Source organism: Perognathus longimembris, chromosome 12 (assembly GCF_023159225.1).
Source record: "Perognathus longimembris pacificus isolate PPM17 chromosome 12, ASM2315922v1, whole genome shotgun sequence".
Classification (NCBI taxonomy): domain Eukaryota; kingdom Metazoa; phylum Chordata; class Mammalia; order Rodentia; family Heteromyidae; genus Perognathus; species Perognathus longimembris.
The window spans coordinates 31,419,558-31,446,831 of record NC_063172.1 but is presented as its reverse complement, the minus strand read 5'-3'; the positions used below and the strand labels follow the sequence as shown (position 1 = coordinate 31,446,831).

The 27,274-nt window shown below is 39.6% G+C and overlaps 1 protein-coding gene across 1 annotated transcript in view; it reads left to right on the top strand.

The window, feature by feature from the left end:
* Sdc2 (syndecan 2) overlaps positions 1–26,741 on the top strand; it is a 105,426-nt gene extending 78,685 nt beyond the window's left edge. Inside the window, exons 3-6 of the mRNA XM_048358647.1 lie at positions 9,212–9,323; positions 19,621–19,754; positions 23,413–23,548; positions 24,993–26,741. Of these exons, the coding sequence (XP_048214604.1) occupies positions 9,212–9,323; positions 19,621–19,754; positions 23,413–23,548; positions 24,993–25,156 (546 nt within the window). The 3' untranslated portion in view covers positions 25,157–26,741. The remainder of the gene's footprint in view (positions 1–9,211; positions 9,324–19,620; positions 19,755–23,412; positions 23,549–24,992) is intronic.
* Positions 26,742–27,274: the final 533 nt, after the last annotated feature.

The following is a 27,274-nucleotide window of genomic DNA, read 5'->3' as shown; positions in this document are numbered from 1 at the left end:
TGTCTCTGGGTCAGGAATCGGAACCTGTTATTGTACCCTAAAGTATGACCTGTCCATGTGTTCTGCTTATGTTTTGGGTTTCTCCCAGTGGTCACCTTCTTGTGGTTTTTGTCTCTTTTTTGTTTTTTAATTTGTTGTCAATGAGGAAAGCATTTGTGTTTAATATGAGCAAGAAGCTAATTCAGAATTTCAGAAGGGATATTTCTAGTTTTCATTGATTAACATGTGGTACTGGGAGTCCAGTCCAGGGTTCTTGCTCATAATAGAAAAATGCTTTACCACTGAGCCATCTCATCGCTTCTGGAAAGATATTTCTTTTTCTTTTCTCCTCCTCTTCTTTCTGTTGGCCTTCCTCCTCCTTCTCCTCCTCTTCCTTTTCCTCCTGAGGCTTGAACTTGGAGCCTGGGCACTGTTCCTGAGCATTTTTTTGTTCAAGTCTAGAGGTCAACCACTTAAGCCACAGCTCTACTTCCTGCTTCCCTTCCTCCCCCCAGTGGTGGTTAATTGGAGACAAGCATTTCATGAACTTTCCTGCCTGGTTTGGCTTTGAATTATGATTCTCAGATCTCAGCCTCCTGAGTAGCTAGGATACAGACATGTGCCACCAGTTCCTGGCACTTTCATTTTTTTTATCAGCTTACATTGGAGCAGGATTTCATAATTATACATTTCCATACATTTATAATATATTCCAGTCTATCCGCTTGCCCTTTCTATCTAGAAGGGTATTTTTTAAACAAAATTTAATTAAATTTTGGAGTGCCATGTTTTCAAACTAAAGGAATTAAGACAGGAGAACATTAATCCTCTGTGGGACGTTTGGCTTTGAATTCATTGTTGCTATAATTATTCTAGGTTACACTTTGGTTTGGATGTCTTTGTACTCAGTTTACTCAGTTTATTTGTCTTCTTCATGCGAGGGTGGCTTGTAGAGATTGAGAGGCTTAGAGCAGAAGGTTTGTGGACTAATATAGTAGAGATAGGACTGTTGACAGGGAGTATATGTGATCAGAGCTTGCTTATGGTTACAAAGTTCTACATTAAAGAGAAATAAGACTGGGGGACACATGTCCTTTTTGTGTGTCCTAATATCTGGATGTGGACAGAGTATATTCAGCTAAATAAGACTAATACCTTTCTGAGTCACCAAATCAAAGATGCTATTTTAAATTTACCCGACAACCCACTTATTGATCCTGCTAGCATTCTTGTAGAATCAATAAACAAACACTGGAGGAAGAAAACTAATTTTGTAGCACTGAATACACCAACATGCAGGGAGACATCTTTTCTGAAAATAATATTGGCTATATTGAATCATAGATGCTAGTTCAGATGAGCTAAATAATCTTCTAGCAAGGTTTTTCGTGGGGCTGGGGGGAGACAAAAAGGACATGTGTAGGATCATCGCATTGCATTACAGATTTTATTAGAGCACCATTGGCATTCTGCACACTAACTCACTATGCCTTTTTTGTGTTCATCCATTTCTATTTTTTCCTAGACGAGTGCAACATCTGGCTTGTGGGAGGCCTTCTTAATGGTTTGAGGGTTTCTCCTAATGCTAAAGGATCTTTCCTGGCAATCTTCCTCACGTTATAGGGCCAAATTCCAGCTTGCCCATTTGTAATGGTGACAGTGTTAACCTACCTTTCCCAGGGGTGCAGCAGCCAAGTATTCCTTTATTATTTTATTTCCCCTTTAGTTATACAGAATGGGATTTCATTGGCCAGGTATTCTTTAAATTCCCTCTTATTAAATGGCTTTAATGAGGGCCTGGATTTAGCCCATCAGAAAACCTTGTTGTTCTCTTTGTTGAGCTTTTCCCACCGACTGGTTCCTAAAGCACGTGAGTAGGCAAGGGAGAGGTTCGGAAAACATCAGAGCTGGTGCTGCTTCTTCAAGGTATGTTGTCTCTAAGTGGTGAGATAAAGTTTCCAGGCTTGTATGAGACATCCAACAGTAAGAGCCAGTGATTACTTCTAAATGAGTAGTTTAAACTTCATGTATTATACACAAGCATACCATGAATTTGGTTATCTCCCAGACCTTTGCTTTGTTTCAAATACTTCACAAAAGGCCAGGCATTGGTGACATATGCCTATAATTGCAGCTATTCCAGAATCAGATTGTGAACATTGTAGTGGGGCAAAACTTTAATGAGACTTCATAGGCATCAGGGCATTTGCCTGCCATTCTAGCTACTTTGTAAGTATAAATAGGAAGATCACAGTTCAGGTTGTCTGGGACAAAAATGGGGGACCTATCAGAAAACCAGCCGAAGCAAAAATGGCTAGAGTACTTACCTAGGAAGCAGGATACCCTGACTTCAAACCCTAGTACTACAAAACAAAGAAGCAAACTCGCTTTATAGAACTAGTAAAAATTCTCCAATATGACTTATAATTTGACACATTATGACCATCCCATTCAACCTTCTGCCTCAAACCTCACACTCAACTAGGAATAAGATTGTCTAATTTTTTTAGATATCTATGTAATTAAGGACTGCTATAGCTATTTGAAGTATTTTTGAATTGAAAACCTTTCTTAAGAATTACTTAAGGCATTTAAGAATTTTCTTTCACGTGTGACTTGCATGTCCCTTTCTTTCCATGAGTGACTTGAATGTAGTATGTTCAGGGCAGTAAGGTAAGCCTGTAACATATGGACTGGATAGTTCTCTGGACAAATCCTTAAATCGTGTACTTATGAATGTATGGTTGTAAGTCTTCCATCTTCAATAACCAGAGAGAGGATTCTTTCCTTTTGTCACCTTTTCACATTGGATGGGATATCGATTTGTTTAAAGATGATGGTGTTATACAAATGAACACAAATAATAGTTGCTGCTGCTGGTTCAGGCACCTACATCTTCTTACGTATTTATAAGATGTTGGCAGAAAAGAAATTGTTGAACCAGAACTCTATAAACCTTTAACATACTTTTTTCCCATCTGGAATGCCAAGAATTCTAGTTTTGAAAGATGCTAAATACATATTCTGGTGGGAAAATTTCCACAGAGTTGGGAAATGCTGCATTAAATGAAAGTTCAATGTGGCTCATTCTTGAAGATCTTCTCTGGGTCTTTATAGTGGTGGACGTGTTTGTCACAAGGAACGGGAGGGAGAGGTAGACACAATGTGGTGTGTGTTAGCACTGTCAGTGACACACAATGTACTTTGAGCTTGACTCCCCCGGTCCTGACATGGGTGATTCCAAGCAGCCTGGGTTCCCCAGTCGTGGGGTTGTGGAGATGCTTAGATGACCGAACACAGCATAGAATACCTGCAACTTAATAAACACTTAAATTAGCCGCCTGTCATCCTTCTTAACCTGAGGCTGTATGGTCTGCTGACAATCATTTTGTGAGACCTTAGATTACAGTGGAACTAAGTGTCAGGAGATTATATTTTCATTACTTTATCACAGTGGTGTTCTCTTTTCTTCTTTTATGAAGCTATCAGATGAATGGAATGGGTGTCCACTCAAAGTCTAAAGTTTAATGTTCTTTTGGACTATTCTGAAGCTAGAATTTGCAAGTTCAGTTTCAGGACAGGCCTGTCATCTTTGAGTGACTATATGTGAGAAAGTTTTATTATTTTTATTTTTTCCTTTACAAAGTGGTTTACTGATTCGTGTATGGTGCTTTGTAATCTCCATAAAAACTAGTCTTTATTTTGAGTCTAAATCAGAGCTGGACATGTCTTTAATTCTAAATTCAGAGGCATCATCTTGATGTGATACAGAGATTTATTACTAAGCTGTATGAAATTCGGGGTATTTTTTTATATTCAAAGCCTAACTTACTTGATTGTCGAGTCTGTAGTATATCTATCCACAGTTAGGTTTTCATCTCCTGATTTTGCCAACTGAGTTAAACCACAAGCTGAATTTAAAATGTACTGTTGTGAGTTTTAACTGCCTTGCCCTTTGTTTGTCTTACACTAGCTGAAAACATTTGGAGAACATTTACTTGGTAGGGAAGGTGGCATTGTATCTTTCAAGCAAAGTCATAGGTGTCTAAATTACTGATTTCCACACTGGCAATTTGAAACATGGTATTGCTCAGTGTAGGCTTTACCTACAAAAGAAAAATCAAGCTTGTAGATTTGTTTAGTTGCTACACAGCAAATTGTCTTTACTGGGAACATGGACAGGTTTGTGATTTTCTCAATAAAGCTAAGACTGGTATACTCGGTCTTCTATGCACTGAGGCCATAGGTGCTCTTTATATTTTAATTATAAATGCCATTGTGAGTTCAGTTTTTATCATGTATTAGAATCTCTAGTTTACTAATGTTTTTCTCCATCTTCCATACTCAAGGAGGTTATTCCTCTTAGGAGTTTATATCAAGGAAATTGATGTCACCAGGTTTTTATGTGGTGTTTTTTGGTTAAAGCATGGAGTTCAGGTGAAAGACATAAGGAGCAGTTGCTTCTGGAGACTCAGGTGAGTCCATAGGCAGAACTTCCTTGCAGTCTAAGGAGATTTTTATTTTTGGTTACAGTCTAGGGGCTTGAACTGAGAGCCTGGGCATTGCCCCCTGAGCTTTTTTGCTTAAGCAAAAAAAAAAAAAAAAAAAGCTCTACATTTGAGTGCCACTTCCAGCTTTGGGGTGGTAAATTGGGGATCAGAGTCACATAGACTTTCCTGTCTGGTCAGGCATCAAACCTCGATTCTCAGATCTCAGCCTCCAGAATAGTTAAAAGTATAGCCATGAACCACAGCCGCTGTGCTGCTTATGAGAACTATCTCTCTATATAATATAGAATGGCTTTAAAAGTGAAGACTGGTAGCAGCTATGTCAAAAAGCCTTATTAGTAGTCCAGACCCAGTAAGATGAGGTGCTGAAGTTTCCGTGCTAAAGAAATAAGGATGGAGTTAGTGGAAAAACCTGTATCTTGCCTTCTTTTTTGACATTGTAAGGATAGAAAAACTGTATGGGATGTGCATTCTTCTGGGAATTCAGTCAATAGAGGCACTGTGTGTCATTTTCCCTGGTTGAACATGGCCCTTTCTATGTCTACAACTGGTTTTTCTTTTCACAGTACCTGACGTCTTTCTACAGCTTCCCTGGGCTTTCCTTTCTTCACATCTTGCATCAGCGAACGGGAAAAGGTCTGAAAGATCTGCTTTGTTTTGCTTCCAGCTTATACTCTAAACCTGTTAGCTAACAGCATTGGCATGACCTTGCAGCCATGGCCAGCCCCAACCCAAACAGCTTCATTATGAAATCCTGCAGGCAGACAATAGCTTTTTGCCAATACACATTTCTTTGCAGTTACTCTCATGCAGTTTCTGTCCCTGTTAACCACATGGACATGTGCAGAGTGTCCCAGGGCTTTCTGTGAAGTGAGGCTGACTACATCCAGCAGGTGTTCAATCTGTAGTTTTGAGTCATGTTTTTATGGTCTTCAAGCATTTCCAGGCCTGTTCGTACACTTCTGTAATCCTAGCTACTAGGGAGGTGGAAATAAGAGGATCACAGTCCCAGGATAGCTCCAGGCAACAATGCACAAGACACTGTTTGGAAAAATAACAAAAGCAAAATGAATCAAGTGCTAGGGAGCCTGCCTAGCAGGCTTCTTATTCTCTATAGAAGGACATCAATTGCCCTTGTGTTCTTAGTATTCCTAAAATCAGAATGGAAGAGAGCTGTTTTAATTTGATGTCAGAATTTCTGCACCACAGTGACTGATGTAGAACAAGTACTTTCAGCTGCCCTCTAATGCATTAAACATCCAATCAGCCTCTCATCCTCTCACCCCCACCCCAGAGCCCTATAGGCCCTGAGGGACTGTGTACCTCTAGGTGTTCCCAGTCTCGACCCCAAGTTCTAGAGTAATGCAGGCTTCATAGCTACCTCTTCAGATGTCTGTTGGCTTGTCAAGCTGCCCAGTGTGGTTGAAGCATGAGGTGACTAGGATTTTCTGGGAGACATTTTTGGCCCACCCACCTTGTGGTGTGACAGATGTGTTGTTCAGACAAACTGAGTCTTGCAAAGGGCTAGAAATTCAATTCACATGTAAGGATTAAATATCTCAATGTTAGTCAGAGGGCCAAGAGGAAAGTAAGAGTCATTCAGTATTAAGGCGAGTGAAACTGGTTTCTGAAATGTATAGAGAACATTTCTTTTAAAAATATGTATGTATGTATGTATGTATGTATATATATGGATTACAGGATTAGAAATTCAATTCACATGTAAGGATTAAATATCTCAATGTTAACCTTTGCCACATCTCAGATACTTTAGTCAGAGGGTCAAGAGGAAAGTAAGAGTCATTCAGTATTAAGGCGAGTGAAACTGGTTTCTGAAATGTATAGAGAACATTTCTTTTAAAAATATGTGTGTGTGTGTGTGTGTGTGTGTGTGTGTGTGTATATATATATATATATATATATATATATATATGGATTACTTAAGTAGACAAAGGGCAAGGTATGGGAAGTTTGAAGCACATGACCTCCCAGGCTTACAATCAAGAGACTTTAATTATAGAAATCCTATAGATCTTGGACACTGTTAACCCTAAACCCAGGTCAAAGCAAAGGTTACTTGAACCATTTTGGTTTCGTAATCTCAACTGACAAATATTTGTTGAGTACCCATGTACTTTGAGTGGGACAGAGAACAATCTCACACAGGTTATTTAAGATGTGCATCAATAATGAGGAGCAAGACAAATAAACTGAATTTTTAAAAAGGCAGTGTGACTACATGCCCTGAACTGTGCATAGGCTACAGAATCTGAAAGAGCACAATGACTGGAGGTTTGACTGAGCATGACAAAAGGTCTTCTAGGCAAAGCTAATAGGACAAGAGTTCAATCAGTCAGGACGGAACATGGCTTTTAGTCTGGGAGCTCAGACTTGTTCAACCCAAGCAGTGTTTGCTGGATAGCTGCTGGGATTTGATGGGGGCGGAAGGAGAGGTTAAAGAAGATACTTTTGTGCCTCAGTATCCACAAATTAAATACTACAATTCACAAGTGTGCAAGTTTGCTTTTGTTTCTACATAAAATAAAATTGTATGACCAGGCAAGCACCTGTGGTTCACATCTGTAATCCTAGCTACTCAGGAGCCTGAGATCTGAGGATCGATGATTGAATCAGACAGTTAAGTCCACGAGCCTCTCATCAAGCCAGAAGTGGAGCTGTGGCTCAAGTGGTAGCACACTAGCCTTGAGAGAGACAAGCTCAGGGACAGTGCCCAGGCCTTGAGTTTAATCCTTAGGACTAGCATACGCACATGTGCACGAGCACGCATGTATGCGTGCGTACGCACCGTCCCACAAAGAGTAGTATGTTCACAGAAGCTGTACACACCCTCCTATGTACTAAATAACTTAGAATATCTAATATAATATAAACACTATGTAAATAGTTGTACTGTGTGGTTTAGGGAATGATGAAAAGGAAGAAAGACATGCACATGATCAGTACAGACTTTTCTTTTGCTTTTGAGGTAGGATTTTGCTATTTTGCCTTGATTGGCTTCAAACTTGTGATCTTCCTGATTCATCCTCCTTGGTAAGGGAATGGCAGGTTCACACCACCATATTTGGCCAATCTTGATTTATTTATTAGTTTTCTTATTTTGAATCTATCATTGGTTCAGTCTGTGTTTGTGGAGCCCAAACGTATGGAGAGCTGACTGTTCTGTCCTCTCGCTAAAGGGGAGCAGAAGGTCCAGTGTGGTTGGTTTAGCTGCGTTGGGATCTGTGGGATGCAAGGCTCCTGATTTGATTCACAAGCTTTGGGAATTACATTCTGGCATGGTGATTGCCTTGGAGATGGATGCCATGCAGCCCGGCCTCAGATTGCAGAGTTAAGCTCTGGCCATGCAGGCACGAAGAAAGTTCCAGCACACTCTTGGCTGAGGGTGGTCACTCAGTGCCTGCAAATCTGATCCCTAAGGGCTCGGGCTCAGCCTCTGCCGGTGTGATTGCTCTAACAGAATGATTCCCATACTTTTCTGTCATTGGCACCAAGGCGTGTGGAGACTGTGGGCTCAGATTTAAAACCCTTCAGCCTTTCTAGCCAGCCACTGAAACCTGAGAGAATAAAGCATGTCTGTTCCAGAGGGTGGGCCTGTTCTTCCTTCTTGACTGTTGAAACTCAGTCTTATTTTAGTGGAAATCCAATGAAAGCCAGGATAGTAAGGGGAACACTGTTTGTTTGTTTTTAAAAAAATATAATTCCTATGAGGAACAAAAGTCTAATTTGATTTTAAATCAAACAAACAGGATAATAATGAGCACTGCCTGTTTCCAACTTTGCTTCAAAGCTGCCAGTCTGAGATACTGGGGATAAAATATCAATTTACTAAAACCATTAAAAAAATTCTGCCTCTTTTTATGTCTCCAATTCATGCACGTTACTCCTTTGGCAAGATTAGGGTGAATTTTAATACTAACCTCTTATTAAAGAGCTAAGAAGCTGTGGAACGGGTATGCTCAGTGCCTGATCCTTCTCCACAGTAAGCCTATGATTTGCTACTCCCAAGTGCCAGTAATATTTTTTTAAATGCTCTTGTGGGTTTATCTGTGTTTGTCATTAAGACTTTGCTAAACCAGTGAACCCTAGAAGTGGGCGTGCTGTGGGGCTCTTGGCAGATGAGCCCCATAGCCCTGCCTGGGGTCAGTGTAGATCTGGATGAAGTAGAAAGCTCTGGATGGCCTGCTTCACTAGGGAGCCCCTCATCTGTCATGAAGAGGCTAAGCATGGTCAGGCCTGTGAGCATTTGGTGCGCCTTGATGGCTCCCTCGGTGACTATTTAGCCTAAGTGCCTCTATACATCCCCTAAGAAAGTCTTAAGTGATTTGGGTGTTTAGTAGCTTTTGCAGTAAAGGAACTTCACTTGTAACCAATGGGCCTGTCTGGGACAGCTTCGGGTTAGCATTGGGACACCCAAAACGCCAGCGAATTTAATACAGTGGAACAGAACCAATGGTAGGTGCTTAGGTCTGTACCATCCTCACTGTAACAGATTAAGCTCTGCAAGCTTCCCTTTAGGGAATCAATTGCTAGAGAACTCTTGATTTTGTACAGGTTGCCAGGGTATCCCAAGGAAAGGGATGGCCAGTCATAGGGACTCAGGAATAGGGTGCAGGGGTCATCACTGGTACAACAAGGTGAACAGTGAGCGAAATCAGTATGTTCTTAATCTCCTGCCATCCTGAATCCCATCTCTCTTTTCTCAGAGAGCAGAGCTGACATCGGATAAAGACATGTACCTTGACAACAGCTCCATTGAAGAAGCTTCTGGAGTGTATCCTATTGATGATGACGACTATGCTTCTGCCTCTGGCTCAGGTAAGCCTGGCTATTGGGCATTCTCAGCCTGCTCAGACACATACTCTGTCTCATGATTTCCCAGAGTCAGGCATTATGCACAGTGGTTAAGGGCATGGACCCATTATAATCTTTGAACCCAGAAGATCTGGGTGTTAATTCAAACTCCGAGAACTTGAGAAGTTATTTAAATTTGCTGAAACTTGGTTTCCTTATTTATAAAATAAGATGTGAAAATCACCTTTACCAAATAGAAACTTTGGCAGAGATGAAAGAAGTTTACACAATCATTTTATATTTTCTTTTTTAAAAAATTTTTATTGTCAAACTGATGTACAGAGAGGTTACAGTTTCATACATTAGGCATTGGATACACTTCTTGTACTGTTTGTTACCTCCTCCCTCATTCCCCCCTCCCCCCTCCCCTATCACTTTCCCCCTATGAATTGTTCAGTTCATTTACACCAAACAGTTTTGCAAGTATTGCTTTTGTAGTCGTTTATCTTTTTACCGTGTGTCTCTCGATTTTGGTATTCTCTTTCACTTTCCTAGTTCTAATACTAGTATACACGGTTTCCAATGTACTCAGATAAGATACAGAGATAGTGCAGGTACAACCACAAGAATACAAGAGGGTCATCAATAATAGAAACTACGGTTTCACATCATATGTTGAAAGTAATTACAACAGTGATATAACAGTCGTTTTCATAACATGGAGTTCATTTCACTTAGCATCAATATTTTCTTATTTTAACGATTTCAGAGTTATGTCAGGAAATCATCCTTTCAAAAAAATAACTTGAACAAATAATGTTGAGCGAGACAAGCCTAGAACACAGAAAACAAAGGGGCATGATCTCCCTGATATATGACTGTTAAGAAGGGGTGATGGAGAGACAGTAGAGACCAGGTCTGTGAAACCAAAAACTGCTTGTCAAATGGTATTTCCCACAGGACTGGGTCAGTGACCCAACATTATGTAACTAAAACCAAACAACTACTCAACATATAAAGGTCAAAAATTGACCTCTCAGTGGAATACAATAGCTCAAAAGCTATGTATGTACGTTCATATAAGACTACTGTCGACATTGTCTAATATCGACATTACATTTAAAGCCCTAGGCGAATTTTCTTTGCCGTAGGCCACGTGGCTACTGTATATGTTCTTGGTACATTGTGTACTGTATATATGTCTACCTGACCCAGGGAAGGGAAAGAAAAACAGGGTGTAAGATATCACAAGAAATGTACACACTGTCCTACTATGTAACTGTACCCTTTTTGCACAACACGTTGTCAAAAAATTTGTGTTTAATTAATAAATAAATTACAAAATAAAATCCTTTAGCCAGGCACCAGTGGCTCCTGCCTGTAATCCTAGTGACTCAGGAGGCTGAGATCTGGAAATCCCAGTTCAAAGCCAGCCCCGACAGGAAAGCCTGTGAGACTCTTTATCTCCAATTAACCACCAAAAAGCTAGAAGTGGAGCTGTGACTCAAGTTATAGAGTGCTTCAGGGATAGCACCTAGGCACTGAGTTCAAGCCCCCAGGACTGGCACAGAAAACAAAATATCTTAAATACCAGTTTCATTAAATGCCTGCCCTACCTATCGTTTGTTGAATATTCAAAAAAGTTACATGCTTCTAAATTCTTAGTGTATTGCTCAAAAGAAAGTAGGAGAAACAATGGAGCAGCCAATTAAAACAAAGATAGAGTGATGCTTTTGACTTTTCAGTGTATTGGTTATCTTTTAACTCTGTAATGCTGCATAACAAACCATTCCAACACACAGAAGCTTAGAGCCCCAGGCTTTCATTTAATTCATTATTCTGCAGGTGGCCATTTAATGCTGGTCCCTCATGTGACTATAGCTGCAAATGAATTCTTTGGGTTGGCTGATGATCTTGGCTGGGCTCTGTTATGTCTCCAGGTCAGCTGAGTGGGACCTGGCTGTGGTCCACACAGTCTCTCATCCCCTAGCTTCCTACTGTGTATTTGTTCAGTGAGAGAAGCAGGATTGCCACAACAGTATATAGGCAGGTAGTAAACCTATTGCAAGCTAGACTTAGAAAGACACTTCTTGACTTTACTTGCTATTTTTGTTTTTGTATTTTCCAGTGCTAGAGATCAAACCTAGTATGCTAGTCAGTTTTCTGTCATTACTGTGACCAAGTACCTGACAGAAACAACTTAAGCGAGGTGGTATTTCTTTTGGCTCATGATTTCAGATGGTTTAGTCCATGCTTGCTTGGTCACATGCATTCTGCACAAGGTCATAGTGATGGGGCATGTGATGGAGGAGTCTCTCAGCTTCATGATGGACAGGAAGCAGAGAGTAAGGAAGAAACTAGGGACCAGGGACAATCTTCAAAGGTATGCTTCAGTAATGTACCTCCTCCAGCTAGGCCCAGATTAGCACCACCAGCTGGAGAGCAAGTATTAACATATGAGCCTGTAGGAATCATTTCATATTTATAGCTAAATGCCAAAGGTCTTGAGTGTGCTGGATGAGCACTCCCCCACTGAGTTATGTCCCCAGTCTCAGAACCCACTGCTTAATGAAAAGAGCCATAGTCCCATTGCAGAGGATGGGGTCTCAAGGAGGAATATATCATCATCAGCTTGCAAAGAAAGTCTTATCTAGAACTTCCTTTTTTTTTTTTTTTTTTAGAAATTTCTTGTTTAAGGTTTTTATTTCAGATTCAACAGATGGTAAAAGTCATGCTGAGTGTAGACATGGGACAATCAGGTCCGGCTGGGCTTCGGAATTGACTCAGAACAATTTAAAATCAGTTGTGTCTTGGTAAAGAACTAGATGCACAAGAGTGTTTTGAAGTTGGTAAATGACAAGTTTGGAAAAGATAAGAGAGAGCTGGTGACTGACCTAGTAACAATGAGCTTACAATGCAATCCTAATGTGAAAATAGCCCTAGTTATTCTTGGGAGAGTGATATATATCACACACGCAGAATGAGTGTGAAAGAGCTGTTCTCTGTAGCCCACAACTCTATTAATATCTTTCACTCATAGCACCTCTTTTTTTTTAAACACCTCAAGAGTGCTTTGTAACTGTCATTTCCAAAATATTCCAGGAAGTAGTAAATATAGACACTTCTTAAAAAACCCCATTTCACAGATCTTAGGATACAAGAGTTGTTAGGGATCTATGAGATTGCCCTTGTCGTTGTCCTACCAAGATCGTTGTACCTTCAGTTTAAGAGAAGCAGATGCACAGTGCTGCTCGCTCCTCTGCCCTCCTGCCTCATGCAGGTAGGAAGGAGGTGAAGTAATCATTTGAAATCCTGAATCTACTTATCAGATAGAACAAGAAATATGGCCCATGCTTCAATATAACCCAGATTCGTCAGCTCCAGATTTAGGCAGGTTGTTGTGAACAAGCTGAAAATCAGCATTCTTGACTAGCACACCATCTTGTACACTGTTGTGGGTCTCTCTTTTTTTGCAGCTTACAGGTAGTAGTGGTAGTTGTTTCATAGTTTTTGAAATATCTACTGTAGGTTAGGCATGGCTCCATCCTTGTAATATTCCTGCAAGGATAGATTCTGTTGTCATTGACATTTTTCTCATAAATAAACCTAAGGTACAATCTCTACATACTTCATGTCATGATGTTAGAAAGTCATATAGCTGAGAAAGGACCAAGGAGTGAGGCATGCCAGTAGATTCTTTTAGTCCTTTCCTATGCTGCTTCCTGTGTTTAAAACTCTCTTCTAGAATCAAGAAACTTTATCTTATTGCCCAACATCAGCTAGAAGCACCAGTCCTGCTAGCATTCTGGCCAGTGTTACCATCTGGCTTAGCTCCTATCAAACTATCCAGTAGGAAAGCAAATGACCTGGAGCCGAATGTCTAAAAGCCCAGTGTACTCTGCCCTGCAAGGAGATGGGCCCTTGTTACATTGGGCATGGAAGTGCACTGGCAAAGACAACAAGCCTCCGCCTCCACAGGAATTCACTGTGTCCCATACACGATGCCATACTCTTGGGACTCATGTGGCAAAACATTTGCTTGCCATTCTCAAGAGTCCCAAAGCCTGATGACAGAAAGAATACTTGTAACACCGGTAATGGGTGATATAATGCAGGAAAGTACTGTCAGAGAAAATTTTGAGTTAAATAATAGACATTTGTTTAAAGATGGTGATTAAGCACAAATGCCTTCTAGAACCTGATTACATTGATCTTAAATGAATTTGGCATAAATTCACAAGGACTAACCAGAGGGTAGAAGAAGCAACCATCACAGAGGTTCTGAAGCAGGGAAGCAGATGTGCTGATTATAACAGTCTTGGCAGACAGAAGGCCAAGTTGGCCAGCAGTGAGCAGAGCTGAGACACAATCCAATCAACCCAATAGAGTTCCCTGAGTCTTCAGGAATTGATGGCACAAATAGAGAAAGAAAGTACTGCCAAACCCAGGAAGACTGGGTAAAAGTCTGTTTTTCCTCTAGGCATCCACATACAGTGTATGGATATTATATATTCTCCAAAGGAGAATATTCTTAGGGGAGGAGCACAAGGCAAAATACCTATGTGCTTCTGATAATATAAAATAATATTTATCAAAGTGAACTCCAAGGGCAAAAAAATGTCTAATTGCCACCATCTCACCACAAAGACAATCATGTCCTCCCACCTCAAGGGAAATCTGATGGCTTACTGTCTGGAATCAAACACTGGATCTTTGTCTGGGTGCTGGTGGCTCACACCAGTAAACCTAGCTACCAGAAGACTGAGATCTAAGAATTGCAGTTCGAAGCCAGACCATGCAAACAGCCCGTGAGACTCTTATTCACACTTAAACACCCAACAAAGCCAGAAGTGGAGCTGTGGCTTAAATGGTAGAACATTGATAATACTTTATTTAAGAACAGGACTAGCCAGCCTTGATGTCATATATCTATAATCCGAGCTACGGGAAAGGCTGAGGCAAGATTACTTGAGGCCAGAATTTCAAGAGCCATCTAGGCAACATAGCAAGACTTCATTTCCAAAATAAATATATTCATAGGCATGAGTTAAAAGTAAATTTCAAATTAAAAGTTCTTTAAGGCTGGCCAGTTGTGGTGGCACATGCCTATAGTAATCTCAGCTGCACAGAAGGTATGGACAGGGAAACCTCAGGGTTCAAGATTAGTACTGGCCAAGTTCATGAAGCCCTGTCTCAAAAACAGAAGGGCTGGGGACATGGCTCAAGTGGAAGAATGTTTAGAGAACCCATGTTTGATTCCCAGTAACATACACATACACACAAAATTCCTTAATGCTGAAGATATCCCCAAGTGTTTTCTCCCAGGAAGTTTCTAGAACACTAGCTGTCATCCTTTATTCCACTGGGGAAAGAATCAGGCCAAGTAAAAAGAAACAAAGACAACTACAAGCACATAATGCTATCTTAACTGATGATGGCCATATTTGAGAAATGTCTCTGATATGTCCAGAGCTCTCAGTTAGCTTTTCTGTATTTAAACACAAGAAGGAATAAGGCTCCCCAGACATTAAAAACTAAGAAACTTGCACCATGAAAGATTGAGACTTCCTCCTCCAACTCCAAATTTAGGGAACAACACTTATAGAACAGTGAGAAGGGGGGGAATCATTATATGCAAAGAGCTCATTCTCTAATGGTGAAACAAGAACAGGATACTATAAAAACAGGAACGTTGAAACACAAAAGAATTTCTGTTGAGCAGATCAAGAATGAAAACCTCCAAATATGAGAAGATGTGGAGGGTATCAACTCATTTACTAAACCGTCACTGATTGACTACCCACTACAAGGGAGCAAGCATCATCTTAGGAACACCTTGGTAATAAATAAAATTGAACAATACTTTCTCTAGAGATAGAATAATTCTCTTTTTTAATTTATGTATTTCTCAGTTTACAAGTTTCATCAGTGAAAGCATATTCTAAAGATATATAGTTTTTGACTGGGTATTTTGTAAATAGCATAAGTTGATTGAAAGTTGGAGGTAAAGGAAGGTTTAATCAGATGTGGTGTTGGTGAAAAACTTGCCCTCTGCTTCATAGTTCCATACTGTCAAGGCTTTTGCCTATGCTTCTTTTTTATTTTGACAGAACTACCCCACACAATCCCTCAGGCTTCTTATATAAGGTGCTAATCCCATTCATGACAGCAGAGAGACCTAGTCCTCTTCTGAAGGCCCACCCCTTAATACTGCTGCATTTGGCATTGGGTTTCAACACAGAAATCTGGTAGGGAGTGAAGCATGCACATTGAAGCCACAGCTTTAGTAGGGGAAAAATGTTATAACAAAGAAACAGCAGAAGACATACAACTGAAGAGTGGGAACACAGAGATTAAATAAAATACTTCACAGTGGAGATATCACAGGTTTCAGAGAGGATAGAATAAGGAGCTGGACCTGCTAGTGTAAGAGAGAGGATCCTAAGAAGAAATGGGCTCTGGCGTGGGATATCTCAGACCAAGGGAAGTGAGAGGAGGGAGAGAGGTCATCAAGGGGCCCTTTCATTTCTTCTTTGGGTAAGAGAGCTTGTTGTTCTCATTAAAGATAATAAAACTTGTTGCTAAGGCAGATTATACATGAGTCTCCAACACTGGCTGTGAAGGACTTTCTATGCTTCTCCTACATTGATTGCTCTTATCTGTTCAGCATTTGGTGAGTCATATTTGGACTCCTTTTGAAACATGGAGAACCTTAGAGGCCCTAATTGAAATACTTTATTTCTCATTGAGATTTTATTATTTTTAAGAAAATGATTCATTATAGAAACAAGCCAAACTTAAGTGGAATTTTGGTGGATAATCAGATTGGCTGACATATAAGAGCAGTGTATTTTGGAAACTAGCTCTTAGGGATTTTTTTAAAATAGAGATACTGAGGTTTGAACTCAGGGCTTTGCACTTGAAGGCACACACTTTACCACTTGAGTCATGCCTCCAGCCCTTTTTGCTTAAATTATTCAGATAAGATCTGGGGCTGTGTTTATCCAGACTGACCTTCCACTATAATCCTTCTGTCTTTCACCTCTCACATGTCTAAGATTATATGCACTCATCATTACACCTGGCACAGATTATTATTACATAAAATTTTTGTACCTATGGAATGCTTCCAAGCATATATTGCATCTGGAGCCAGTATATTATCCCATAGTAATGCTTTAGTTAACAATAGTCTGAATATATACTAGTGATCCTGTAAGATTAGAAGGAGCTATTACCTAGTGACATTGTAGCCATCATAATGACATAGTGCAACCTTTTATTCACATTGGTGGTGACACTGGTATAAATAAAACCGATTGCCCTGACAGTCATATAAAAATACAGTACATAGCTAAGCACTGGTGGCTAATAACTGCAATCCTAGTTACTCAAGATCCTGAGATCTGATGGCCATGTTTTGAAGCCATCCCAGACAAAACAGGGATAGCACCCAGGCCCTGATTTCAAGTCCCATGATTGGCACAAGAAAAAAATGTGTATATAACTGTACAGCCCATAAAGCTAGATACTGATAATGAACAGTCATTAAATTTTGTCATTTATATCATTATTTTGTATTATACTTATTCCTACTTGTAAAACAGTCTGTTGTTCCAGCAGCAGCAGCCTCACACATGTCATGTTTACTAGTTCCTTGAATTCCAGTGGCCATCCTGCAAGTACAAAAAGAGTAAGGAGAAACGATAGAAAGGTGGAATTGATAGAACAAGCTGATAGATTTCATACAGAGGCAAGGCAGAGGAAACCAAGAGTTCTGCTATGAAGAAGATAGGGTTCCTCACTCAAATGAGTGAAAACTGTGTTTGTGGGAGTAGAGCATTCTGTTTTGGATGTGTTAGAGATGTGTGGTATCTATGAGTCAAGTGAATGTGTCAAGCAGGCTGTGGATATATTGGTCTGAATTTGAGAAGGGTAGTAAAAGATGACATTATAAATTTAGGTATCATCTATATTTAAATTTTAACTGAAGCCAGGGCCGTGAGTGTGGAGAAAGTGTAGAATAAGATGAGGTCTAGAGTTGAATTATGAAGCACTCTTGATATTTGGCATTTTGGTAAAGGAAAATACATCTTCAGAGGTGACTTAGAATAACCAGAGGAATATGGGGTGTAAAAAGCCCAGGGAAATAGGGTATGTCAAAGAGATGGCAGTTGACAGTGTCCAGTGGTGCTAAGAATGTGTTAATTTTCCACTATTATAAGAAACCACAAACAAGACCATACTAAAGCTACCAACACAACCATATTCATTGCAGAATAGCTGAGATATATAGAACCCAGATGCCCCTCAGTAGATGAAACAATTGAAAAAAATGTGGTATATATACACAATGGGGTTCTATACTTCCATCAGAAAGAAGGACATTGCCCCATTCATAAGGGAATGGAAAGATCTGGAAAAAATTATATTAACCAGAGCAAGCCAGGTCCCTCAAAATAAAAGCTGCATGGTTTTCTTCATTTGTAATTCCTAGAGCATGTCTATGTTAACCTTAGCAAGGGATCACAGTAGCCCAATCACTAAGTGCATAGGACCATATATAATGAAGTGTATCAAAATGAGCTCCAACAATTGAAAATAAGAGGTTCTTATTGTGTCTTGTATACAGTTATTTCTACATTTTTCTTTCTTAGTTTTCTGTAACCTTTGTTTTGTATGTAAGCGTATCTTATCCATGGAAGGGAAAAGGAATCACAGTAACAGCTGGACAAATGATGAACTAATGCAACAATGATATTCACTGGACATTGTATTGGAAAGGAACTTTACAGTCTGGTGTGGGGCATTAATCTGGAGTGGTAATCAGGAGAAAATGAAGGATGAGCTAACAATGTTTAAAAAGAAATGTACTGGGGCTGGGGATATGGCCTAGTGGCAAGAGTGCCTGCCTCATATACATGAGGCCCTGGGTTCGATTCCCCAGCACCACATATACAGAAAATGGCCAGAAGTGGCGCTGTGGCCCAAGTGGCAGAGTGCTAGCCTTGAGCAAAAAGAAGCCATGGACAGTGCTCAGGCCCTGAGTCCAAGCCCAGGACTGGTCAAAAAAAAAAAAAAAAAAGAAATGTACTCATTGCCTTACTTATATAACTATAAACACTCCTCTCCCCCCCCCCCCCCATGCATCACCTTTACACTATTTTTTTTTTTTTGCAAGTCCTGAGGCTTGAACTCAGGGCCTGGGCACTGTCCCTGGTTTCTTTTTGCTCAAGGCTAGCACTCTACCACTTGAGCCACAGCGCCATTTCTGGCTTTTTCTATATATGTGGTGCTGAGGAATGGAATCCAGGGCTTTCATGTATACGAGACAAGCACTCTACCACTAGGCCATATTTCCAGCCTCTACCCTAATGTTTTTTTTTTTTAAAGAAAATATTTGAGAGTATCAGCTTAAAAAGAAGTACGATTTGTTTAGGCATATGTTTGTTCAGGTCTCAGCCATGGCTGGTTGTCCCATTATGTTTGGGCCTGTAGTGAGGTAGAACATCATGGCTTGCCTTATGGAGGCCTATAAGCCAAAAAGAGAGACAAGAAGAGGCCAAGATGCCAATCTCTGCTTCAAGAGCACACCCTCAACAACTAGACTTCCTCTATGCCCTACCTCTGAATGGATTTCCTGTCTCCTAATAGCACCAGGGGCTGAGGAACCAGCCTGTTATACCTGGCTTTTGGAGAAAACTTAGCTAACTGTAATCACAAGGAAATTGGTTAGATGATGACTGCCTGGAAAAATGCCATTAGATATGGAAGCATATAGGGCTTGCTTCAGTGGCAATTATATCAAGTGTTAGCATGAAGATGATGATGGGAATTGTAGCAGGGTACACAGTAACAGAGATGCTAAGATCAGGAAACAGTGGGAGCCCATGTCACCATTGGGAAAGTTGGCCATAAATGAGAGAGGCTAAAAGCTCACCTCTGAGGTAAGTCAGCTCTCAGAGAGTTCACTCTGCATATTTTGTTCTGTTGTATTGTGTGTTTTTTTCTTTTTAATAAGGGATAAGGAGCATGTTTCAATATAGTCAGTAAGAAATCTTGCTGAGCAGGAAAAACTGACCAAGCATGGAAAAGAGTTACTTAAAGAGTGTTCAGGATAATAATAGAGAAAAAACAAATAAGCGAACTGTCAGGCTACCCACATATCCCCACTGAGACCACTCCATCAGAGGGAATGCCAGAAGGTCTGTGCTAAATACTTAGAGTGTGGCTCTGTCAGCATTGTGTTGGCCAATACTGCTTGATAATGTCCATGTCTATCATGATTCTCACATTTGGCCTGTTTATGCTTATTCTCTAGGAGCCGATGAGGACATAGAGAGTCCAGAACTGACAACTTCACGGTCAATTCCAAAGATCTCATTTACTAGTGCTGTTCCAAAAGTGGAGACCACGACACTGAAAACACAGAGCAAGATGCCTGCTCAGACGAAGGTGCCTTTTGCTTCTCATTGCTTGACCAAGTTGTAGTAAATTTTTTTCTCTTTCTCTCTCTTTTTTTTTTTGACTGTATCAGATGGCCCTCTTCAGAGGTCCTGCTTATTAGCAGATTGTCTTGTCATTAAGTTCTTATCAATGGCTCATTCTTACTCTTTAGGATCATTTTGGTATATATCAACCTGTTGGCTTTACACCCAGGCCTATCTTCTATATTTTTTTTTACATGAGTGTCTATTTTTGAGGAACTTCTTAAGCCCTGTTAAAGAGTAAAACCTTGTTTACTTGGCTTAAGCCAAGTGTCTTCTTCCCTGCTTCCCCTATTTATGTCATGGAGAATAAATGGTCTGGGGTTAAGCCGTCGTGAACTCTCCCTAAGGTGGCCAGGTTGTGTAACAAGACGCAGAGCCCTGCCTTCAGCTGGGGAAGTGTCAGTGAGTCATCTCTCAACCTTCATGGTCCCACCATCCATGTAAACTTGGACCACATTCAGTGACAGTGATGAAGGTGGGCCCATTTATATTTATTCCTTTTAGGTCTGACTTCAAGAAAATGAGTTGGTTGGCCTTAAAGCAAAGCTACTAGCTAATGAAAAACTAGGAGCTCATGATTTTGATCCTTTTGCAGTTAGCTGGCTATGTACTAAGAGGTGAATATTGAAGTTGGAAAGTGCATGACCAGGGCCTCAGTTTAGAATCTTGGGTCCAGTGGAACTTCTTGAATCATTAAGAAGATTAAGTGTGAATCCATGTAGCATAACACCTAGACCTAGGAAGCATTTTGCAAATGGTAATTGAATCTGGTAGAGCAAAAGAGATTAAGCCAGTTCACCAAATGAACATGTGTAATAACTGCAGTGGTAGGCTTTGAAGATGCTTCAGAGGAAGCATGCTGCTTAGGAAGACTTAGAAACACAAATGTCCCCTTTGGGTGCTTACCCATATGTCATTTAGAAATGAGATACTGCCAGACTTTTTACAAAGAGACTGACATGTCTTTCTGGCAATGAGAAGCACCTCTCTGTAGGAAAAAATACAAGTGGACTTTCCCTACCCTTAATAGTCTTTCTTCCTCCTCCTCTTAATTCTCCTAATGCAGGATGGGAATCAGCACAAACGAATTACTCTCTGCAGATGAAGCATATGCAGACTAATGTGTTCTCTGTAGACTTAGTAAATGCCAATTACTATTATTGAGCAGACTGAGCTCACAAGCCAGGAAAGAGACAGATAACAGTAAGCTCCCCGAGCACTAAGGCAGACAGGCCTACTGTGTTGAGGCCCATGAATGGAATCTGCCCCATCAGTGCCCATTTGGATGAAAGGGGAAGGAGCAAAAGAGAGAAAGGAAAAGTAGCAGGTACAGTCAATGATGGTAGGATAGTGGAATACCCCAGAGTGTGTGGGCACAGCTATCTAGCATCAGTATGGAGAACTGCATCCAGTCTTTGCCATATTTTTACTTGTTCTCTTCTTATGACTGCATCTCTTGAAGCCAGTGACCATTGAGACTCACTAGATCAAGGGAAGAACCTCTCATTGGCCAATTTTGACTTTGATAAAGATATGTCTTAATGACCTTGGTGGTGCATGACTATAATCATAGAAGGCAGAGATATTTTCAGTCTTAGACCAAATGAGGCAGAAGAATTGGAGCATGGCTCAAGTGATAAGAGTACCTGCCTAGCAAGCATGAGGCCCTGAGTTCAAATCTCAGTACTGCCTCCTTACCCCTGTACACAAGTAAGAGTTCTAAGTGCTTTGACTTGACTTCGATTTGTGGTTCACTAACAATAATGGATTGAAAGTTGATTTAAGATTATAAAAATTGACTTAAAGAAGTAATTGAATTACATCAAATATAGACATTTGGCAGATGAGTTTAGAAATTGAAGATTTCAGACCATTTTTATATATATATTCGTACTGTGATTTATATTCAGTATAATACTAAAAATGCATTGATTCATGGGAGAGTTTTCATGATATGTCAAATACTGTTCTAAGTACTGATAATAAAATATCGATCATGAATAACAATAATAGTGATTTAATTTCCCATTTTGTAGTTACATGGTACAGCTGAATTAAATATTGTCTGTAAGATACCATTAGTGAAGATTCTGCTTTTAAAATGTTCCAACAGTGGCATTAGTGGCTCTGTTATAGATATTCTATCTAGTTTGTTTTAAATTATGTGATTAAAGAGTAAAATGCAGCCAGGTACCAGTGGCTCACACTTGTAATCCTAGAAGGCTGAGTTTGAGGATGGCAGTTCAAAGTAAACTCAGGCAGGAAAGTCCATAAGCCTCTTTTATCTCCAATTAATCACCAAAAATCCAAGAGTGGAGCTTTGACTCAAGTGGTAGTGCACTATCCTTAAGAGAAAATACTATAGGACAACTGCTAGACCCTTGAGTTCAAGCCCCAGTACTGGCCCTAAAAATTAAAGAGTAAAGTGTAGTTGTTTATAAGAGCTTCACTCATACTCTTCAACTCCATTCCTTTTCTGTGGCAACAACACAGCCAAACATGCATGTGACAAATCTTTAATTGGCTTCAACTTTATTTTATGTATGTATGTGTATATATATGTGTATATATACATATATATGTACATGTATGTATATTATATATACACTCATGTACATGTATGTGTATATATATGATAATTAAGTGATCTCAGATTAATTCTATACCGTGGAATGGTTTATTCTTAGTCAAGGCTGTTTGTATACATGAGAACTTTTCAATTTCAAGTTTTGTTTTTTTTTGCCTGTCCTGGGCCTTGAACTCAGGGCCTGAGCACTGTCCCTGGCTTGCTTTTTGCTCTAGCACTCTGCCACTTGAGCCACAGTGCCACTTATGGCCATTTTCTATATATGTGGTGCTGAGGAATCAAACCTAGGGATTCATGTATACAAAGCAAGCACTCTTGCCAATAGGCCATATTCCTAGCCCTTCAATTTCAATATGAAACAAGCCAACTTTTTAATTAATTGATTTTAATGACTCAAGGATCCTCAGGTGGAAACACGTGATTTGTCATAATAATGGGATAAAGATGATGTCGGTTCAACTTGGTATCTAATGTGGAATTTGGGAGCAGGGAGAGCTCCATCAGAGATGGGAGAATTCATGGAGCCCACCTCCATGGTTGCCTCAGAGCCTTGGGAATGAAGAATTTGGGTTAGCTGGAGGGAGATGGTGGCCAGAAGTCAGAGGAGTAGTAAGAAACCAGAAAACTTAGAAAATATCAACTAAGGGGCTGGGAATATGGCCTAGTGGCAGAGTGCTTGCCTCATATATGTGAAGCCCTAGGTTCAATTCCCCAGCACCACATATATAGAAAATGGCCAGAAAGAAAAAAGAAAAAAAAAGTCAACTAAAACAACTAGGCATATCATCTGAATGATACTAAATTTAATACGCATCCTTCTTACCTATTCTTGCCTATGTGTTGGCTGACATGTAAAACAATGAGCTGCATAGGTCCACGATGGGCCCCATCCATTGGTATGCAAAGTGATTATTCTAATTATTTCCTAAACTGATTGTTTAGCAAAGAAAGGAACTTCGGAATATATTCATCTACTATTTCTTCCACATTTCTTTACACAAAAATAAGGCCAATACATTGTTGTTTTTTTCCCCAGTCCCCTGAAGAAGTTGATAAGGAGGAAGTTCATGTGTCTGACTCAGAAAGGAAAATGGAACCTGCTGATGAAGACACAAACGTGTATACTGAGAAACACTCAGACAATCTGTTTAAACGGACAGAAGTCTTAGCAGGTGAGTAGCCAGCTGCAGATCACATGGAAGGATGCCTAAGGAGGCCTCAGTGTCTTGAAGTGACATTCAGAAGTTCAGCAAAGCTTGCAAAATGTCACCTTCCTCCTGAAGTGATCTTGAGAGCCTTTGTGGCAATGTGAGAAGTTCGGTAAATTGCAGGCAATTTTCCGTGGTTTCTCTCAGCCTAGGTATGGGGGTGAAGCAGTGTGAGATGGATCTCACACTGAATTGATCTGAATTGATCCAGGGAGGATGGCAAGGTGTAAAGAAAGCCAGTCAAGCCTTGCTTCAAGTCATCTCTGATGATACAAATACTTCTCTAAGTGTAAACAATGTTCTCTCTAATTATAACTCATTTGATAGAAATACAAATTTTGTGCATCCCTATCCTGAGAATTCAAACTCTAAAATCTCCCGAAATATTTTGGCTGGCAATTTGATACCACAGTGGAAAATTCCACACCTGACCTCATAACTTAGGCAGTAGCAAAGCATAGTTACACTGCACAGAATTATTAAAATACTGTATAAAATTACCTTCAGGCTATATACATAAGGTAGCTATGAAACATCAATGAATTTCATGTTTAGAGTCAGCTCCTTTCCCAATATGTCTCATTAGTTCATGCAGATATCCCAGTCTAGAAAATTCCGAAACACTTTCATTTTCAAGAATTTTGGATAGGACACACTCAAACCATTCTAACATTTGTTTTAAAGAGAACAGTTTGCAAGATTTAGGAACACCTGATTCTTAAAAAGATAGTCTCACAGTAAAGACTAGAAAGATATTTTCATGATTCCCTTCATTTTTACTCTTACATTTTTAAAGTCAGCTATACCATGTTATGTATTTGCATCAAAAAAGGAATTGGAGAGTTAAAATAAGAAACTTGAAGGACTGAAAAGATGGTAAGCATTTCAAAGTATGGAATTAGTTCAAATCAGAGCTGGATTTTTCCTGTTGAAGCTTTGAGCCACATTAATATGAATCAAAGGAGGCATTACTGTACATTTAAAAGGAAATGTCAGATTTTCACAATTGCCTTTATTTAATCCAGGTTTTATTTTTCAACCTTGGTTTTCAGATAAACCTTTTTAAAAACAAAGTATAACTAGATAGAGTGTGACAAAGCTGATTTCTGCACTTCTCAAATTGCAAGGCACTGGTGGCTCACACTTGTAATCCTAAACTACTGAGGATGCTAAAATCTGAGAATCAAAGTTCAAAGCCAGCCCCAGGCAGGAAAATTCATGAGACTCTTTATCTCCCAACTAACCACCAGAAAGCCAAAGTAGAGCGGTGGCTCAAGTAGAATGCTAATCAAGAGGGAAAAGGCTAATGGCGTAGCACCTAGGCCCTGAGTTATGGCTTCCGAGAAGGTACACATATACACGGGAAAAGATCAAGAGGAAAGTAATCTTCTCTTTTGGCTGATTTCAGCTGTCATTGCGGGTGGAGTGATCGGCTTCCTCTTTGCCATCTTCCTCATCCTACTGCTGGTCTATCGCATGAGAAAGAAGGACGAAGGAAGCTACGACCTGGGAGAGCGCAAGCCATCCAGTGCTGCTTATCAGAAGGCACCGACCAAGGAGTTTTATGCCTAAAACTCCCTCTTAGGGTCTCATTTATGAGATCACAGAACTTTTCAAAATAAAGCTTTTGCATAGAATAATGAAGATCTTTGTTTTGTTTTTGTGTTTTTTGGGGTTTTTTTGTTTTGTTTTCATTGAAGAGCCATTCTGGCACTTTAATGCTAAAATCCCATTGTATTTAAAACTTTTCATGTATTTCTTTAGAACTGAAGTAAAACTGAAAAACATCTGCAGTGTTCTTGTGAGTAGCAGTGGCAAAATATTATAATATTATGTTCTGAAAACCTTTGAAACTTTTGATGCGCAAATACGAAATGATTATTTCTTTAGTTTATTTTTGTTTTGTTTTGATTTTTGTCCATTGGTTGGAAGACAAAAGCTGTTTTCATTTGTCAGCATGTCTCTGATTGACCTTACTAAGTCTGACTTTGTTAATTTATCTCTGGTCCTTTATTCTCTGCCTTCTTTTCTTAGCCCTTTCAGAAACAAAACCCAAGCCCTTTTGTAGTTGTCATGGTGTAATTTGTCTTCTTCGGATGATTCAGATAATGGTAATTTAGTGTATATGTGATTTTTCAAATATGTAAACTTTAACCTCTGCTTTATGTAAATTTTTAAGTGTCAGAACTATCCATTTTACACCTGCTTTTATGTTTCATTACCTGTAGCTTTGGGCAGATTTGAAACCACAAATTAATGTGTAAAATCGGATTATGACTACAAGACTATTTTAGTCCTATCTATCTGATCAGATCTCCTTTTGGGAAGACCTGATGTGTGAATTACTGATAAGCTTTAGCAAACCCAAAGATGCAAACAGTATTTGAGCAGTTGCTGCAGATTCCTTTGGCCACTGTATTTGTTAATTTCTTGCAATTTGAAGATATGGGAGGAGTTGAAAGAATCAGTTTTTGTTCTTAAAAATACATTTAAGTTGTAAACATCTTTTTAAGCCTTTGAAGTGCCTATGATTCTATGTAACTCGTCGCAGACCGGTGTTCATGAGTATATATAACAGTTTAAAAACAAAACTTGGTATTTTATAAGCACAGACAATTCTAATGGTAACTTTTGTAGATTTACGAATAGACAAATTGTAATTTGGGAACATAAAAACTACTGAATAAATCATATGGCCTAATATTGAAAATGTCACTGTTATAAATTTTGTACATTTTCCGATCAAATGTACGTTTCCCCTTTGCTAACGAGACCGTCTGCTCTCACGGATGACATGGTTTGATTTCTGAGCGTTCCACAGTTTGTGTAAATCAAGACCAAAGAGCCCGTCAGTGAGGCTGTTTATTACCAGATTCACTTCTGGATTGGCCAGAGGAAATGAATGTAAGCTCCTGTGTGTGTCTGGAAGGCGGCCAGGGAATTTAGAAGTTTGAAACTTTCATAGAATAGCTGATGGCAATATTGAAACAGATGCTTGCTTGCTTTTGCAAATAACTGAAGGTTATAAAATTCCAAAGAACTGAAGGGTCTTTCTGGAAATAGGTAGATTTACCTCTGAATGTGCTCTAAAGCTTTCCTGAGAATTAAGACTGTAGACCTCATGTGCTGAACAGCCTGGCCTACTTCATAAGAAAAGGAAAAAAAGGCCTGGGAAATTCTATGTATTCGGGGAGAGCTTTGCTGCTTAGGGCTGCAGTTTCTAGAAAGAGTGATACCTTTCTAGAAGTTTCTAGAAAAGAGAAGCTTAAGGTATGGCGATGCCCTGTCTGGGTACTTATGGTATTGAACAGTCCCTTTTCCTATTTTGCCATTAATTTTACTTTAAACTGTGAGCCACCGGAGTGTGATGGACAGCATAAACAGCAACTCTTCTGACATATCATTTACTTTTAATAAAGTTTCCAACAGTTTATTTAGAGAATCTTCCCCGGAATTGCCACATAACTCATTTTTTTTAAAGTGTTTTTAAGGAATCACTTGGAAATGTTTTCCTTAAGTCATTAATGGCCTTAATCCTCAAGTTCCCCCTCCCTTCACCTCTACAGGCTTTGTTCACTTTGTATAGAATGCTTTAAAGGATTTTCTAAAACTGCACGAGGTCTCTCAGCTCTAGAGACTAAGGATGTAGTGGGGATACTTTTAACTGTGTAGGGCAGAGTGAAATTCTCT